A 17,234-nucleotide genomic window follows, 5' to 3' on the forward strand; every position below is an offset into this window, starting at 1 on the left:
ATTGCGTGTCTTGTATTTTTCTTGACTGGAGAATGGTTGGTCATCTCGAGTTTGGAGTGAATGTGGGATGCTGTGCGAGCAGAGACAGATTTAATTGTATAACCTGACATATTTGGATAATCGAGTATTAATTTCAAATTTTTTTCACTCGAAAAATTTAGGATAATTGAAAACACTCGAGTTATACAAATTTATTAATTATCTAAATCAAATTCAACTCGCAGACTCGAGTCGAGTGCCAAATATTTGCAAATTCCGAATACTCGCACGCTTATACCAATTGGACATTGCTCTTGGTTCTTACCGTGTTTTATAATATAAAATTATAGTATAATAGAATTAAATAATTTGTTCAATTAAGAAAAACATTTTATTTGTCCATTTGGTACGTCGTGACAGACACGAATGCATGATGATCAACTGAATGTTTGTTGTATCGTTTTACATAGTTTCAATGATTATTTCTTATAAAGCTCACTGCCACCATAAAAATGCCATTATGACAACCGTTAGAGTTTAACATCGTTGAACCCCATCAATGCGATCGTAATATAATAGTTGTTCGGTAACGTCATCAATCAAGGAACGCGGCAAGCACGCAAGTGTTGCATAAAAGATAGCAATAACTTTTACGTACGATTACGAAACTTGGTTTGATCCGATCTTATTTTCCAAGAGACGCATGCTCAAAAAGTAAACAGGACATAAACATTCACACATTCATATTCCTAATTATGCTTCAACAGCAAATTAAGTAACATCGCGTGATTACCTTACATGCATCGCGAGTTAACTAGCAGTTTAGCCGTGCTTGTGTAACTTAGCTTGTGTAAAATCAACGAAATTTCTTACGATATTAATCGATATCATAACTCAACTAGTGAGAGTCGAGCGACCGAGAAAGAGTACTCGCTTCCTGGGTACCAGTAAAAAGCCGAGTTCAACGGATTGCCAGGGCCGCTATCTGGAATAAGAGAGGAGTCTAATTTAGTACACGTAAGATAACGGGGAGACCGTCCATTTGGTTGCAGCACGCCACCGTCAGCTGCGGGAACGGGGACGGGGGTGGCGGCAGGCATGGGCATGGGCACCGGGGCGGACAACAGCACCAGCAACAGCAACGTCTTGTACCACCCTCCGCACCACCACCACGTGGTGGGATCGTCAGTGGCGGCGGGAATGGGCCCAACTGTCCCACAGATTCCAAACCGGACGCCGGGAGTCCTCTGCTGTCCATCTCTGAGGTGACTAACACCCTGCTCAACCAATAGTCCCCTTGTGACCACGGCGTCGCTTTTCGTCAGTGATGAAGGTACGTTGTTAGCTGGCTAATCAACGTTAAACGCATCATTCTTAGTCCTAATATCAAAAAGAGTAAATTATAAAAAGATTATTAATAAGAACATCGAAACAAGGAGATTCGATTCTTTTTCGTCGAAATCTAAAGAAATCTGATTATTTTACTGACTGCATAGATTTATGTGAACAAGATTGCAATGTGATATACTCGTTGATATTTTTTGTTTTAATCTGCTTCAATTTACGTCAACCTTTTCGCCAAGGCAGTATCGACCGAATGGCGATTATAGAGTATAACAATGTAGATTGCTGGCATTACATATTTCAACAGTAGAATCACTTTCTTCATTTACACTATTTTAAATTCATTTCATTAAAGATACAACTTTCCAAGCTTCAAAATAAAATGGGATTTACATAAAAATTTATTTAAATTTATATTTTTAAATTAACATTTAGTCTACAGGAATCATCTAACGGATGATTACAGTCAGCGTTAAGGGTGAAAGGGTTAAAAAGAAATAACGATATGTATCTTAATATTAACAAAATACCTGCAATAGTTTCGATTCTGTTAGTCTAGGACTACTGCTATTGCTGCTAATAGTTCTGTAATGTTCATCGGAATATTTGTTATTCATGCATTCACAAAGCGGATCTATGTTTCTGCTTGTAGATATCTCTGAGAAGATGTCTTCGCCGGAGCGTCTCCCAAAACGCGTCACTGTACCATACAGATAATGCCGAGTAAAAAGCAAAATAAGGGTATTCGTACAGTACTGTGTAAAAAAGGCATACTCACTATACAGAGCTAATAACCAATCTACTATTACCTAACTTTCATTGCATTAATTTATCCGTAACGACACGTTAAGCGGATGTTCTCGAGGATTCGCAGTGTGAGTCTGTATGAGGGGCAGCGATCACTTGAGACAATCTCTTGCGCGATTTCGTTTATTCGTCGCTGCGATTGCTCGACGAGTAGCGACCGCATTCGATTGCAGATCGGAGATCTGCGTTAAATGAAAAAACTTTCGCAGAATCACTCCCGGTAGTTGGACAATATGAATCTCGTCGCCATCCTTGAAGGATAGGAAAATATTTCGCTTTTACAGCTGCAAATATATTCGTATTGCTGTGTCGATTTTCCTTTTGTTCTGCGATAGATTGCGAAACATGCAAAATAGAATGGTGATCACTGCCCAGACATTGGAGCGAAATGGGGTGATGAACGACATTCCTTTGATAACCAAAAGCCGACGAACGGCATTTACATCTGAGAGCACAAAATTCGTCACGTTTCGGTTGGATCTCGACAAGCGCAACACACGCGACTTTAGTTCGTAACGATCGTAGTTAACGATGCGTCCGCGAATTTGTACAATTCTACCCACGACTAATGCTTTCTTGTATCCCGTGCTATTGCGTTTGTACAATTATTATTTGTTTCTTTTTCCAAAAGAGGATATGGATTCTGTGATATGTGTTAGGTAATTTAAACAATCTTCTTCGGAGGGGAAGGCGTACTCGAGTGTAATATTTATTGACGTAGAATGTGGGCGATAGGAGATGAAACTTGTCGAGGAATTGTGAAGGATGCGAGCGATATATCGAGGTACGAATTACAGAAATACAGAAACATGTGTGCAAGAGGATTATTAAAACTCTAAGCAAAAATCGGAAGCGGCGAAGTCTGATTGAGAGGCCGATTCTTGCAAGGACGTACGTTTTAAGGATGCATGAAGCGTAAGAAAAATGTCTCGAACGAATTATTAAAACGGAAAGATACGCGCTCTCAACATTTCACATTCCACGTTTATTAAGCAAAGTTATATGCATCGAAATGGAATTCCCGTTGTCGGGAGAAATAAGGTAAACGTAAACGTAAAATAAATTCTCTTCCTTTTACGAGAAAATAATCTTCATTCTGCCTAAAAATCTTTTTCTATAAAAATCGCGACTCCAGCATGTCACTAAACATTTTAAATAAACTCGCTGTTTCCCTGCGCGACTCTTGGCTTCCTGCATATTTAGTTCGAATGATAATTCGCGATAATTAATGGAATGTTGGCAATGATTCAAAAATAGGCGATATTCCCGTTTACAGTGGTTGATTAATTCTACTATTTTCTACACAAAAATTCGCTTATATTCTATAAATCAGTTTTACAAGGCGCAAGATAAAACATATTCTGTTATGCTATTGGAGAAAATTATACAGAACCACATTTGCAGCCGTGGAAACAAATATCATATCAAATATGTATAATTATAAATTAATTTCTATGAAAAGCGCTAAACAGTGGTAAATTACGATATATTATATGACATATAATGTAACTAACAATAAGCTATTTCTGGAAGTTTGTTGGTTCTCAATGGATAATAACGTTCTCGATGCAATTTTGTGCAGTTGCAACTGATCGACTGTTGTAACGGGAATCGACATGAGAGCTATGTGCTCCTTACAGTTAGCCTCCAGTTCTCTTTCGCGAAAGAATCATGTTAAGATCGATGGGAGAACAGAACGCGCGAAGCGAGCCACTTGTAGCCCGTTAATTCGTCCGAATCCCAGTCTTGCCAATATTTTGTTAATAAGTTTGTAATTTTTGTACTTAATTAATTTATACGGATTATTTATGTGTACGCGTAATTCTCTCGTGTTTAGCGACGCTAGATGGGCCTTCCAATAATTTTAAGTGCATTCTCACTTGCAAAGTCGAGGAAGTCTCCGAGGACTCTCGTTGGACCGGAAGGGGAAAATATCCACGCGGACAAGAATAATTTTATTGCGAGCACAAAGAGGTAAAAAGAAAGCTATTTTAAAGTAACATTGATAGAAAGAGAGAGAGAGAGAGCTGCTGTTTCCACGCGCTTCTAAAAGAGCAACTTTGCATATCTACAATCGCATATCAAAGTGGCGATAGTAATGTTAAAAAGAGAGAAAGAGAGAGAGAGAGCGAGAGCGAGAGCGATAGATATTTAAATATTCTCTTCCATATTTCTCGAATCATCGCATTATTTATTAACTGTAATATGTAAGACGTATCAGGCGCGTCGCGCGCAATGATAACGTTAAGGATAACAGGCGAATTCCGTTTCCCACGCGTTTCATTCTCGATAACGCATCGTACCTTTTTGTATGTTCGTACGTACGAAACATGTGTCTATATTTTAGCAAAATCGAAGTGCCGGATGCAGAAACCATGGGCAAACATTTATTTCCCTCAACGAATAAATTGCACATAAATTATAACATTTTTATGGGACACATTTTATTGATCAACGCGAGGAAATCGTGCATCTTTTTTTTCTGGATGATGAATAAAATTATATTCACAGCGTAGAAGAGCCAGATTTTTAAAATAAATTGCATGGTAATTTTATTTACTTACATGGTAATAAAAGATCCAATAAAACAAAGTTTCGAGATATTTCGGACACTCTGAGTCGCTTTTCTGCCAATGTCCGAGACGGTTTTGCACTTGTCCGATGTCTCTGCATTCCGATCCTCGATTATCCGAATGTACCACTCTACTTTGATTGACCTTGCAACACAAACGCAGCTCAAGACGTCGAAACTGGTCACTAGCAAACGTGTTCTCGCCGTTTTGTCATTGCACATCGTTCAATCTCGCAATGTGAGTGTCCAGTTCAAAAAACAATTTCTCAAGTAACGCGCAGAGAGTTTGCTTAGTTCGAAGCAATCATTTCTCGGTGGCCAATTTTGATTTAACTTCATCTTGCTAAAGTCTTCCCGATGTCTTCTTCTTCGTGTGCCCGCCAACAACGCGGCGCAGATCGAGCACGCGGAAATCTGATCACTCGGATTTCCCGAGATATGTTTCAATTCTCTCCAGAACTAAAGTAACTTCGCAGACGTCTATAAAGATTCTTAGAAGAGGTGGATCGAATAACGATTGCGAGTGCGTGAACAGACATTGGCGACAAAAGGGATCTTGGCGAGATCAGCGCAAGATCAGAGAGACACGCTGATAGTAGCCCGTTTCGAGCCGAAATCTTGTACATCTATACTTCTGACTTACTGTTGTAGCTTGCAAAAAAAAGGGAGGATATCCTCGTTTCTCTGCAATATCCTTAAACGATAAGAAGCTACTATTATTATTATTCTAATTATTATGATTATTATTATAAGTAATCGAGTCTAGTCCATACATAAAAAAGTGAATTAGCAACGATATGCTTAAATTGTGATAATATTCTCGCCGAGCTGATGATGCTGGATTGACCGACAATCTTATCAATTATCACTGTAATGTTCTCTCGGCGTGTGTAAATGTAAGTGTAAGGAACGATGATACGTGCACCACCATCCCTGAATGGCAAGTATTCGTCGACGAAGCGTATCTCTCCGTGTACGTACGACGTGTCGACGTGCGAGGATATTTTGACGATCTAAGCATAAATGTATATTCATTGTATATTTGAGGTAAGGTATCTATATTAATATACGAGATTTAAAGAAAACGAGAAAGAGAGAGAGAGAGAGAGAGAGAAAGGTAGTTAAGTTATCACAGTCGGTCCAGATTTTCACGAGCAGCTGCGAAGACCGCGCGGGCCGATGACGCGTAGCTTATTTTCTAGCGATTGTTCCGGAAGAAGAAAAAAATTGCAATCAGAGTGCGACAATTAGCAGGCGATTCTTCGTGAAGCGCACGATAGATGAGCGAGTACCTTACGATACTCTTTGAAAATTTCGAGCGAATTTTGCGCGAGATCGATAGACAAACAGATTTCCCATGGAAAATTGCAGTCTACATTCGAAATTACTCTCCTTTTTTTCGTTTTGTAATGATTGTTTTATTCCGAGATAAGACGGAATAAATCTTGAATGAATGAAGTGAAATGAATAAATGAATTGACTTGAAGTCTTTATTAATTGTATTAAATATCAAATTTGTTACAAATTACAAGAATATAATATATTGCTATTCGTTCTTTCTCATTTGCATTTAAATGACCATATGCAATTTTAATACAAGCAACATTTAAAGGCGATGTTTCTCGAACGAAGACAAATTGAAGTAACATAAAATTTTGGATAGATTCCTCTTACAACAATCGCTAGCTAATTTTAACAATGGAAGCTATGTTCCGTTCTTCTTCGCACTGCGATTTTATTTCGTAACTTTAAATATATCAAAGTCGATTAACAGTTCCATGCCAAACCGAATTTTGAAGATCTTGATCACTCCATCCATTTTTCTCTGATATATTATATTATCCTATAGGATCTAGCTATTATTAACACCATTGCTAAGGATAAGTTCTACAAATAAAATTTTAAAACTGTATCAAATGTTTATATGAAATAAATTATGATAACGCAATAAGATCAGACTTGTAGAGTATCTCATCTGTTGTGACCTCTCAAACTTTCTGTTGCAGAATTCTTTATAAAATTGAATTTTTAGTTGCATTCTATTAGCATTGCGATTTTGCAAAATATGTAATGTTTGTTTTAAATAAAAATTAAATAATTTATTATATAGAATAATATATAGACACATAAAGAGATAAAAATTGAAGCGCCTGTAGAATGATAACTTTTTGTGTAAAGAAGCTGAAAAAATATTGCTATCCTGTAGGCGCTAATGTTTTAGCGATGGATGGAAAGACATTTTACAGGCGTTTCCATTTGAAGAGAATGTAACTTTTACTTTTAGTTTTTCAAACATCCGCTACGCGCCTCCACTATCCTTGATTGAAAAGAAGGGTACAACCCACAACGTCAAGTCAGAAGGGTTGTTTTTTGAAGTAGTGCAATTTTTGCTTGCATAAAATAAAATCTGAGCATTAAAACAAATATGTATAATTTCTTATATGATCTTTTCAAATACTCGCTGCATTCGAATTTAGGCGCCAAGCGATGCCAGCGACGCTTGTGGACGCTTTTGACATGAAAGAGAACCAAGCGGAAGCAATGAAAATATCTACGTATCGCATGTACCAAGGAATTTACAAGTCAGTAGAAGCGCAACTGCAGAGCGAAGGGGTGTGTTGCATCATAACGGATCACAACAAATTAATTCTGCACGCCAGATAGATACACATGGAACGATGGAAGTATCCGAGAACAACAGCTTGAATTGTACGCAAAAGGATAATGCGAAGAAAGAATCGATTTCCTTTAACCAGGGTTGGGCATGTATTATACACAATGTATTATACATTGGCTTCATACATGAAGGAAACTACGTATAGAACGTCCTAGGTTTCAGCCTGTATAATACCAGAGAGAAACCTGAGAGCGGCCACCAGCCTCCCACCACAGACAACAGCACACGGCGGCAACTCATCCGAGCGCTCACCGTGCCCAACGTTGCTCGACTTCAGTGATCGACGGGAACTGGTGTTTTGCAACGTGGCGCGGCCGTTGTCAATTCGTTTACGCTCGGTAATGATATAAGTGAGCATTTTCCAGCGGTACTGAAAGTACCATGAATAGCTACAACTTGGCGTGAAGCGTGGTAGTTTAGTGGCTAAGCGCGAGACTCGTATTTTGCCATCCGCGCAAGTTGGGTTCGAGACCGAGTTGTGATAATTTTTTTTCTTCGGATTTTTGTTTCTTTGTGTTTGCATTATATTTTTTTTATTATGTAAATAATGATTTATTATGTTTTATTATATTTTGGAGGTATACGTATATAATGAGACATAAACATATACATTTAACATTTTTAAACTTTTTATTTATTTATATAGTTTGTATACTGTCAAGTGTTTATTTATTATACGACAGTATACAAACTATATAAATAAATAAAAAGTTTACAAATATTAAATGTATATGTTTGTCTCATTATATACGTATACCTCCAAAATATAATAAAACATAATAAATCATTATTTACATAATAAAAAAATATAATGCAAACACAAAGAAACAAAAATCCGAAGAAAAAAATTATCACAACTCGGTCTCAAACCCAACTTGCGCGGATAGCAAAATACGAGTCTTGCGCTTAGCCACTAGACTACCACGCTTCACGCCGAATTGTAGCTATTCATGGTACTTTCCGTACCGCTGGAAAATGCTCACTTTAAAGCCTATTATATAATGCTATTATATAATAGGCTTTAGATGTAAATTTCTCCGAAACTAAGGCCGGATCTACAATAGGTGTAGTAAGCTTTAAGCCGTAAGAAATTGACCAATCTCAGTGGAATATGAAGAGAAAGATCGACTGTGATTGATCAATTTCTTACGACTTGAGGCTTACTACACCTATTGTAGACCCGGGCTAAGTATCATACACCCTAACCCTATTTTTACCTTCCCTTTCGAACGCACTATGCTCGTTCGAAAGTAGAGTTTACATAGGAAAGCTTCCTTGTGAATAGTTTGGACACGAATCATATATCATTACCGAGCGTAACGACCTAGTTCACGTCCACTTTGTCAGGCGGTGCGTCAAACGTCAGGAAATTAGGGATCCTCAAGTGAGGGATGGGACACCGAGCGGCAGGATGCGGATTGGTCGTCCGCCATTAATGGGATATTTCCGCTTTGAATATATTCAAATATGTCAATTTATGTTTTTGCAAGGTTAGAATTATCATTATATTAAGAGTTGATTGAGTAGTGTGTATTAAGTGTTTTACATTAAGTGTATTATTTTAAAAATAATACACCGACTTAGGACTTAGGACTTTACCGATAAATGTTTTACTTGAGTTATTATAAAAAATACCAGGTGTTATAGACATTTCATCTAATACTACAATGCAGTCTTTATCGGTATCCTTTTCAAAGTGAGATATTTTTATTCTTAGAAAATCAAAAACTTCGTCAATAAGCCCTGATTCAAATTTTAAATATTCTTGTTAATGTACGGACTGAAGGCAATGGGTATCCTTGATTTAATATGGCGCGTAATGTCATCACTTCCGCTATCCCATTAATGGTGGCTTTGTCCCATCCCTCACTTGAGGATCCCTACAGGAAAGTGCCCGTGGAGGCTGGTGGCCACTCTCAGGTTTCTCTCTGATAATACGTAAAGTGGCGCCACCATATGTATTTGGTGATATTCCTTCCTGTCGTGAGAGTCTGAACTGCTTCTAACGTGATTTGCGGACAAATTTATTAAATCTACCTTTTTCAATTCTCGTCTTACGCCGGGCCTCTCCGGGACCTGGGGCTTTTCCAAATCTTCCGTTTTATACATGTTCTAACCGTATTATACGTTTTTATACGTAGGAAATACGCAGAAAAGTGCTCGCACCGCCAAAATGCCCAACTCTGCCTTTAACGTACCACCTGGCTTCTGTTCGGATTGCGGCTCGATTCTGCCCATAAGCAAGCAAGGACCAATCGTGTGTTATGCCTGCAAAAGGCAGTGGGGTCCTGAAGGTATTCTTTGAACGATACTCGTATAAAGAGAACTTTCAGCGAGATACTTGCTAGCAATTTTCCAATTGGTGTGCAAATGAGCGATAGCTGAGAATTGAAGACTCAATCTCACGTTTCTTCTTCATCTTCAATTCTGCTTTTCAGTTTTGGGCGACATGGCGATAACGTACACGATTCACATGAACTCAACAAACACGTACCAGACAGCAAAGGATTCCAATGACAGTGAGGATGAAGCTGAGGGGCCAGTCATTGACCGAAGGTGTCCGCAGTGCCAGAACGACAAAATGTCGTATGCAACGCTGCAACTGAGGTCCGCCGATGAAGGGCAGACTGTATTCTACACGTGTACCAAGTGCAAGTATGTTTCAGTATATAGTGCAATAATTATCGTAAATACATAGCGCTGCTATGTTACTTTTATATTTACTGAGCTTTTCGTATTGCTGTGTACCTCGCTAATGAATGAGTAATCTTATTTGCAGGTACAAGGAAACGGAGAATTCGTAGCTCAACGTTATGTATTATATTTTGTATTATACACGTTTTATATAAAGCATTATTATAGTAGCTTCTTCTGCTTTCATTTGATTTACACAGCTCATGTAGGAGCAATAAGCAATGATTGGAAGTGGATTTTCAGTCAACTCTAAATTATTCTGCAAGTTCTTTTCAGATTTGCCTTGCATTTGGATTTAGTTTAGAAAACCCAGTTTATTGTCAAATTTTTTAGGATTGTCTAGAAGTATATTTTTTCGTTGATCAACATTTCTTTCGTGAATTTCTTTCATTCATCTTTTATGTAATATGAATTATAATATCATTATCAAGAGCTAAATAGATTACTTCTACGACTTCAGTGGCTCAAATTTGTCATGGTGGGAAAATTACTTCAATTTGGAATGCTGCTTCGGATGGCGTAAAACAAAGCACGTGATGCTCCTCTCCTTTTCTCCAACATTTTTCGTATCGTAGAATGTGTGGATCGTTATTCTGGAATTATACTATCTCGTACATAGTTTGCAAAGTTTGATTATTGATTGATCTGTGCGTCGCTTGCAAGATCTCGAGGTATCAGGACAGTCCATGTTAATAAAACATAGAACTTTATTAATAATACACTCAACAAATAGTGGTGAAGAGAGTACATCTGTCATAATTTCATTCCTCTACCGGGTCATCGTTACAATATCTTCTTCCTAACAATGCTCTGTTATCTCAGTTAAAGTGTTCAATTAAGTAATCCTGTATGTACATTACGTGTGTCGGGATAAAAGTTAACAATTACCTTAATAAATTCATCTTGATCCACCCTCGAAGTCGTTACAGTGGTCCTTGCATTAAAAAACTTTAATAATAGTCGGAAAAGTTTGTCGATAGTTCCTCACTTATCCTATCTGTGCATTTTACACATTGGCACTAATATTTGCCCATACTCTAACAATAATAAGAAATAGATATGCTATCTCGTGTTAAGGAAAGTGTTGTCGAACAACGTAATCACCGAACTTGACACAGACTCGTTACGCAACTATGGAAATACGGTATATAAAGCGGTGTAATTGCACTTTCTTAACACTCTGGTATACCCACGCAGTACAAGCGTTAAAAATAGGGGGGAACGAATATTTTAAACTGAGACACGCAATATTTGATATACATGAGACGTTAACGCGCGATATCCTGCTCCTTCGAGCAATTCAATTCAATAAATTGAGAAGCTTGCCCTCGCAAGATTTGCTTATCTCGCAAAACCTTTGAATCGACTTTATCGTAGGATTTTATTGCGCAGCATTCAAGCATGGAAAATTACAGTAAAGACTCATTGAACAAATTCGTCATGTATCTCAAATTTATTGTAAATTATTTAATTATAATTCAATATTGACGTCGGCAATATTGAGACACTATGATGCTTCAGCTTGTACAATATGCTGTTCTACTGCGGTAAAATCGATCGCAAAGATTTTGAAAGATAGGATTTCGTGATCAGTACACGCTTCGCTTGGAATAATCTATGTATTAAAATAAGATAAGTCTCAACGTCCTTATAACAATGTTGCTACATATCAAACGACCCTTATACTTTCGAACATTATACATTCGACAGTATATAGCTAGCATATGCTTTATAAAAAACATTACATTTCATTAACTTGCGTATATATAACTTTTATTAATATACGGGTTTTTTTCCTTCTTTTACGGGAATGCCTCTTTGTACATATTTTTATAGCGAAATACTTCTTTCAAAAGACGATTGCAACGCGGTTTGTTCAGATACAAAAAATAATATGACGTTACCTAACTACGTAGATCGTTACAAAACATTGCTTTTACGTACACGTACGTTTGTTAATTCTGAAAGCAGGAGTCATCTTGAGCGTTCAGCGTATCCTGTTTCACGCACTTTTCTCAAAATTACGAATGTCACAATGATTGATAAAACATTACTGTGAAAATAGTTTGTAACGCTTTAAATGCAATCCTAAATATAAAATCCACCTAAAAAATTAATTAGATCAATCCCACTTTTTGTGCATATGTGCACCATTTTTGTTTCTACATTTTAATTGCTTACATTGTCGGCGAATGTCGTAAACTTCCATTGTCAAAATTGCCTCTGTAATAACTTCTTATTTTGTTTCCCATTAGCGCAATTTGTTTCCATTAGTACAATTACGTTACATGATTGTTAATTAGAATAATTTATATCAATTTACTCCTCTTTAAAGTAAGAAGTAAGAATTTTTTGCTGAGTATTCCAGAGCCTTAAGATAACATATATGAGTTCAGAAAATTCATTTATGCACGAAATGTAATATCACTCAGTGCATTTGGAATATCAGTTGTAAATACGTAATCGAAAGCTGAATTGGTGCATGATAAATATTTAGATACATATATTCCAAATACAAACGTGAATAATTTACATGTTGCGTCGAATAATAGCCATAATAATAGTCGAATAATAGACCATAATAATTGTTACTTTAGTACATCGTCGGTAATATTATTGTCGAGAAGTGAATGCAGTATACGGTACGCAGTATCGTATCTCTCTTAATTTGATCAGATTATGTTTGATAAACCGACAATTACTTGTGAATGAGAGAATAATTTATACACGTCAGCAGCTTAAACTTAAGAATGCCGCATAGACGTATATTCTTGCTTTTTAAAATAGTAGATTGTTCAATATTGTGTATATTTGTCTCATTAAGAGTAAAACCCCAAAAGTGAAACGTTTTTTAATATAAAAGATTACTTTTATTATATTTCATCAATTAGATCAATTATATTTTTCTACGCTAAATTCTGTCAACTTCTAAAAAAGTCTTTCAAGCCTGATAACACATCTCATTTCCGTTTTTCTAAATATTTTAAAAGTCTAGATAAACTGAACTCATATATGTGAACATATTTATATATCATATATATGTCAACCTAATCTAACGTTACATCAAAACAGCTGCGGATACATCACTAAAGAATTGAATAAAAGCAATCTATAATTATAAAATGGAACAGATTAGTATTCCATCAGTGGCCAAATTTTTTCGATAAATTTAATTGAAAAAGATTCCTCTTGAATAACAGAAGCTTTAGGCAGCAAATACTGAAAATCGCGATTAGTTTCCTAATTAATTTTTCTGTTATTATTAATATCATATCAAGTATATGTTCAGCATCTTAGGAATATTTCAACGAAACAGCTACACTCGATATAACATTACAGATTCATAAAATAACGCCTTCTAGAGAAATGAAAAATTAAAAAATTCTGAAATATTTCCCATTCTTTCACGGTGACTTGAATTTAACATCACGGCACGTTTGGCCACCCGAGGAACACGAGGAGTCCACAAGCAGTGAAACACGAAATTTACGTGAAGGAACAAAAACGCAATCTGCCAAATACACTGTACAGTAAGTACGAGCTGCAACGCGCGCGCGATAAAGAATACACTCTAGTACTTTGTGGAGTCGGAACGACGAGAGCGACAAAGACCCTCGCCGTCATTAGGCCTTGCACGATGCTCCGTTTGATCGGCTACCTTAAAAAACGTATCAAAGATGTTTTTTCACAGACCTGCTCTGCGTAGTCTCGCGACGACCGGTGTGCCTAAAATTGTTCCACCTTGCTCCCTCATTCATGTCTTTTCAGGGCAACCTCTTCCTACATTATGTACAATTTCTTTCTTTCTCTCTTGCTTTCTCTCGCTCTCTCTCTAAACGCTCATATTACATATCGTACATAGACTATGTACACGTGATAGAGTATTTACAAGTGGTAAGTGTGTGAGGCAGGTGGTGTACGGCGTCTAGATTGTCATCACTATCCTGTGCTCCGATCATGACAACGTCTGAAAGCACTCGTCCAGGAAGTTCTCCAGGGAATGGTACAGGTGCGCCCGCGACTGGGCGATACCGTGGTCCTCGTCCGTGTAGGTCTGCAAAGACAAGATTCGTATAAGGGGTGCATTGACAGGGTTCCTTGCGTTTAGCTTTCGCTCCCCTCGTCTCAGCTCGAGCGTTACATAACGAAATGTAATGAACGCGCTATCGCAAGTCTGTTGCATTTTCAATTTTTAAAAGAATTATAGTTGATCGTTACTTTTGCGAAAATTACTGTCCGAGATTACTGTAGAAATTTATGGAAGAAAATGTTAATAATGGTTTCCGTCGTGAATCTTGGGCGCAAGTGCGCGTACCTGCTGTCTGAAAAGGATGTCCTTCTGTTCCAGGACTTTCGCGAGCATAAGCGACTGCTGATAGTGCACGTTGTCGTCAAGAGTGCCGTGTATTAGGTAATACATCTTGTTCTTGATGTTGTCGACTTTGTTGAGCAGCTGGCCCTGCTCGTAGCCCTGCAGATTGTCGGCGACGGTTGGCAGACCCATAAACCGCTCGGTGTAAATCGAATCTGCAATCAGACAATTGTTACGGCTGTATTTTAATGAGGACCGCCGCTCTCCCGCGAGAGCGAGGAAAACGAGGGTGAAACTGCGCCATTTCGTTACGGCGCGTGATATTTTCCGCGGAAATTGCGGGACTGTGACGCTGCATAAGTCTTCTTAACATCGTCCTGTAAATCACGTGTATTTTTCTCGCGTGCTCTAATGAGGGCAGGTAATGCCGACACGAATTTAAACTAGTTGAAAAAGTAACGTTGAAGCTGCGGCGACCGCCGCGTCCTTCGCGCGGGAGGACTTTTCTTCATTAAAAGCGCCGGCGCGTTTTAAATTTCTTAGAACAAATCCTCCGGGACCAAATAAGCCCGGTGTACGTCATCCCGAGTAAGCCGCGTTCCCCGCAAGTAAACTCCCGGAGTGAAGTCTCCCGTTTTGTTTGCTCGTTCCTCCCCTTTCTCTTCCGCTTACTTCGTATTACTGTCAAAAAGTGCTGCAGGACTTTGCCCTGCTGATGTGGTTTAATTAACTATTAGGTGTATGCAAAAGTTGTTTGCGAAACGTCATGTGTCATGATTTAACGATAAACATAACTTCGGAAAACAATAGTGAAAGTATAGCTATATATGCTTTTCGTATTCAGCAAACCATTTTAAACTTGGGCTGGAAAGTTCTTCCGTAGGCGATGGTATTCACCCAACTTGGTGCCTTTGGATTACGAACTTATTCCAATCGATGTAGTATTCTTTCACTGAATAGTACTTTCAAGATGTGGCTGAGATACGAAAAAGCTTTTTTCGCAAAGAAATTTGAAATTTACGAGAGAGATGACAGAAAATCGTAAAAAACGAGAACAAATATTTTGATGATTGAATTTTATTGCATATATTATGCATCTAAAACAAAAATGTGCAAAAAGTACCAAAACTTTTACATACACCTAAAATCTAATTCAACAGCAGAGAAAATCGTCTACTCGGTATAAAATACTAATTACTGCTACAAATGCTCGACCGTAACTTTAAACATTGTTAACATTAGGTGAAATAAATCACGATCGATCCTTGATTTTCGTGTGATTTTATCAATTTTTATATTAACGTACCGTAAAGGGCCCAATCCGTAACGGGCGCGACGGACATGCCGCACTTAAAGACACCTTTCAAGTCCATGGCGAGTGTCATGCCGGTCGCGTATCCACCGTAGCTCCAGCCCCATATCGCCGTTCTGGCGCGATCGATGAAGGGTAACTTGTTCTGCAGATGTCTGTAAGAAAGACCGGTCTGTTTTATAGATGCTTCTCAACAATTCAATAGTATCGCAAACACAATATTGAAGTAGACACGATTGAAAGTCTAACGTCAGAGTGCAAACACGCTTAAACACATATCCGGAAAGGATATTGAAATGGGTCTGCCGACTCGATGGATAGACCGCAGAGGGTAAACAATTTTTAAATTATTACGTAAAAGCAAATTTGCATATTTTAAATTTGCCTAAAGAAGAAAAATATTCAAAAAATGAGAAATGTTATGAGAAATGAGGTATCTCGATTATGAACACATTTATGCGTCGAGGAGGGATTTGTTAGAAAAGGGGTTCGTGTAACCGGTATTACCCTGAATTTACATTACAAATCACGTCGCTGTACTCGCAGAAGAATGACAGTATATGAACGGGAAAAGACAGGACAGCGTGTTTCGTTGGAAACTAGGGTGGTCCTGCTTACAAGTTTCGCAACAGTATTACAAGGATTCTCTATGATGGATCCTTTTGTCTTCACGTACAAACGCGAGCGCGCAGAGAGATGGTCACCCTCTTTTACCGGAGAATGCCGTGGCGCTCGTAAAAAGACAATCTTGCCCTCTCACTAAAACGCGCGGATGGGATAGTCGACCACTTTGCGATAAAAACCTGCGACTAATTTCTCTTTCATGGCGTACCCTCTATTATCTCACGCGAGTACGAATACGTAATGTATGTGACGAGGCGCGTGTCACGTAATTCTGCTTTGCTGCGACAGCGCGTTTAATTATTGAGTATTTTCGGAAAATCTATTGCTGCCGGCAGTTTAATTCTTTTAGGCCAAATTACTTTCAAAACACGTAAACAAATTCTTAAATCTACTAAAATAGAGTTTCTCTTAAATTAAAAAGAAATGTACACGCGACCAAATTTTGATAATGAAAAATTTATATTTAATTCAACATGAATGCTTTAATAATTTAACGATTAACGTAATTAAATCCTGGAATTTCATCTTAAATCGACTGATTCAACGTTCGAAATTGAAAAACTTTTGACCGGAGTTATCATCGCGACATCCCCGGCAGTAGATCGGCTGCAAATTGCTCAAGGAATCCGCAGATATAGAAAATGACACTGCAGTACCTCTGGGACTGTATTCTGTATATTTTTTAGATCCTCTTCCCAGATCGAGCATCGCGTCCTGCCTCGATTTCCTGGTGTGTCCTGTCTGGATTCTCGGAGCGTCGCGCGGACGAGCACGCGTGCTGCCTTCCGATGAAACGGCAGAGGGAAAGAAGGGACGAATTCGTATTTCTTCCTTCCAATCTTTTCGGCTATTGTCTCTGGCATCTCGTGTGTTCGATAATAATGGCCCCGGCGGGATCAGCACCCAGGCCGAC

The 17,234-nt window shown here is 38.1% G+C and overlaps 3 protein-coding genes across 7 annotated transcripts in view; 2 read left to right on the forward strand and 1 right to left on the reverse strand.

Moving 5' to 3' along the window:
- LOC105278731 (protein single-minded) overlaps positions 1 to 6,653 on the forward strand; it is a 185,801-nt gene extending 179,148 nt beyond the window's left edge. Inside the window, exons 10-11 of the mRNA XM_026973956.1 lie at positions 1,013 to 1,312; positions 1,976 to 6,653. Of these exons, the coding sequence (XP_026829757.1) occupies positions 1,013 to 1,271 (259 nt within the window). The 3' untranslated portion in view covers positions 1,272 to 1,312; positions 1,976 to 6,653. The remainder of the gene's footprint in view (positions 1 to 1,012; positions 1,313 to 1,975) is intronic.
- A 620-nt stretch (positions 6,654 to 7,273) lies between these two features.
- On the forward strand, positions 7,274 to 10,246 carry LOC105278677 (DNA-directed RNA polymerase I subunit RPA12). Of its 5 annotated transcripts, XM_011337922.3 has the most exons (5): positions 7,303 to 7,459; positions 7,535 to 7,717; positions 9,521 to 9,673; positions 9,818 to 10,034; positions 10,159 to 10,246. In XM_011337922.3, exons 3-5 carry the CDS (start codon positions 9,553 to 9,555, stop codon positions 10,181 to 10,183), a joined length of 363 nt encoding a protein of 120 aa, XP_011336224.1. In that variant the 5' UTR covers positions 7,303 to 7,459; positions 7,535 to 7,717; positions 9,521 to 9,552; the 3' UTR covers positions 10,184 to 10,246. The 5 variants fall into 5 exon arrangements, with proteins under 5 accessions (XP_011336225.1, XP_011336222.2, XP_011336224.1 ...); XM_011337923.3 differs by lacking the exon at positions 7,535 to 7,717 and having other exon boundaries at positions 7,274 to 7,411; XM_011337920.3 differs by lacking the exon at positions 7,535 to 7,717 and having other exon boundaries at positions 7,276 to 7,459.
- Positions 10,247 to 10,766: 520 nt separating this feature from the next.
- LOC105278678 (venom dipeptidyl peptidase 4) overlaps positions 10,767 to 17,234 on the reverse strand; it is a 304,978-nt gene continuing 298,510 nt past the window's right edge. The window contains exons 13-15 of the mRNA XM_026973843.1: positions 15,692 to 15,852; positions 14,389 to 14,600; positions 10,767 to 14,127 (exon numbers count right to left, since the gene is read on the reverse strand). Of these exons, the coding sequence (XP_026829644.1) occupies positions 14,029 to 14,127; positions 14,389 to 14,600; positions 15,692 to 15,852 (472 nt within the window). The 3' untranslated portion in view covers positions 10,767 to 14,028. The remainder of the gene's footprint in view (positions 14,128 to 14,388; positions 14,601 to 15,691; positions 15,853 to 17,234) is intronic.

This window comes from Ooceraea biroi, chromosome 11, assembly GCF_003672135.1.
Source record: "Ooceraea biroi isolate clonal line C1 chromosome 11, Obir_v5.4, whole genome shotgun sequence".
NCBI classification, from domain to species: Eukaryota; Metazoa; Arthropoda; class Insecta; order Hymenoptera; family Formicidae; genus Ooceraea; species Ooceraea biroi.

What these genes read in the sequence shown, in the direction of transcription:
- LOC105278677 (XM_011337920.3), top strand. Translation starts at nt 7,381, where the DNA reads ATGGAAGTATCCGAGAACAACAGCTTGAATTGTACGCAAAAGGATAAT. An exon ending in AAGGCAGTGGGGTCCTGAAG is followed by an intron (nt 9,674 to 9,817) that starts GTATTCTTTGAA and finishes TCTGCTTTTCAG; the next exon opens with TTTTGGGCGACATGGCGATA. An exon ending in TACACGTGTACCAAGTGCAA is followed by an intron (nt 10,035 to 10,158) that starts GTATGTTTCAGT and finishes TCTTATTTGCAG; the next exon opens with GTACAAGGAAACGGAGAATT.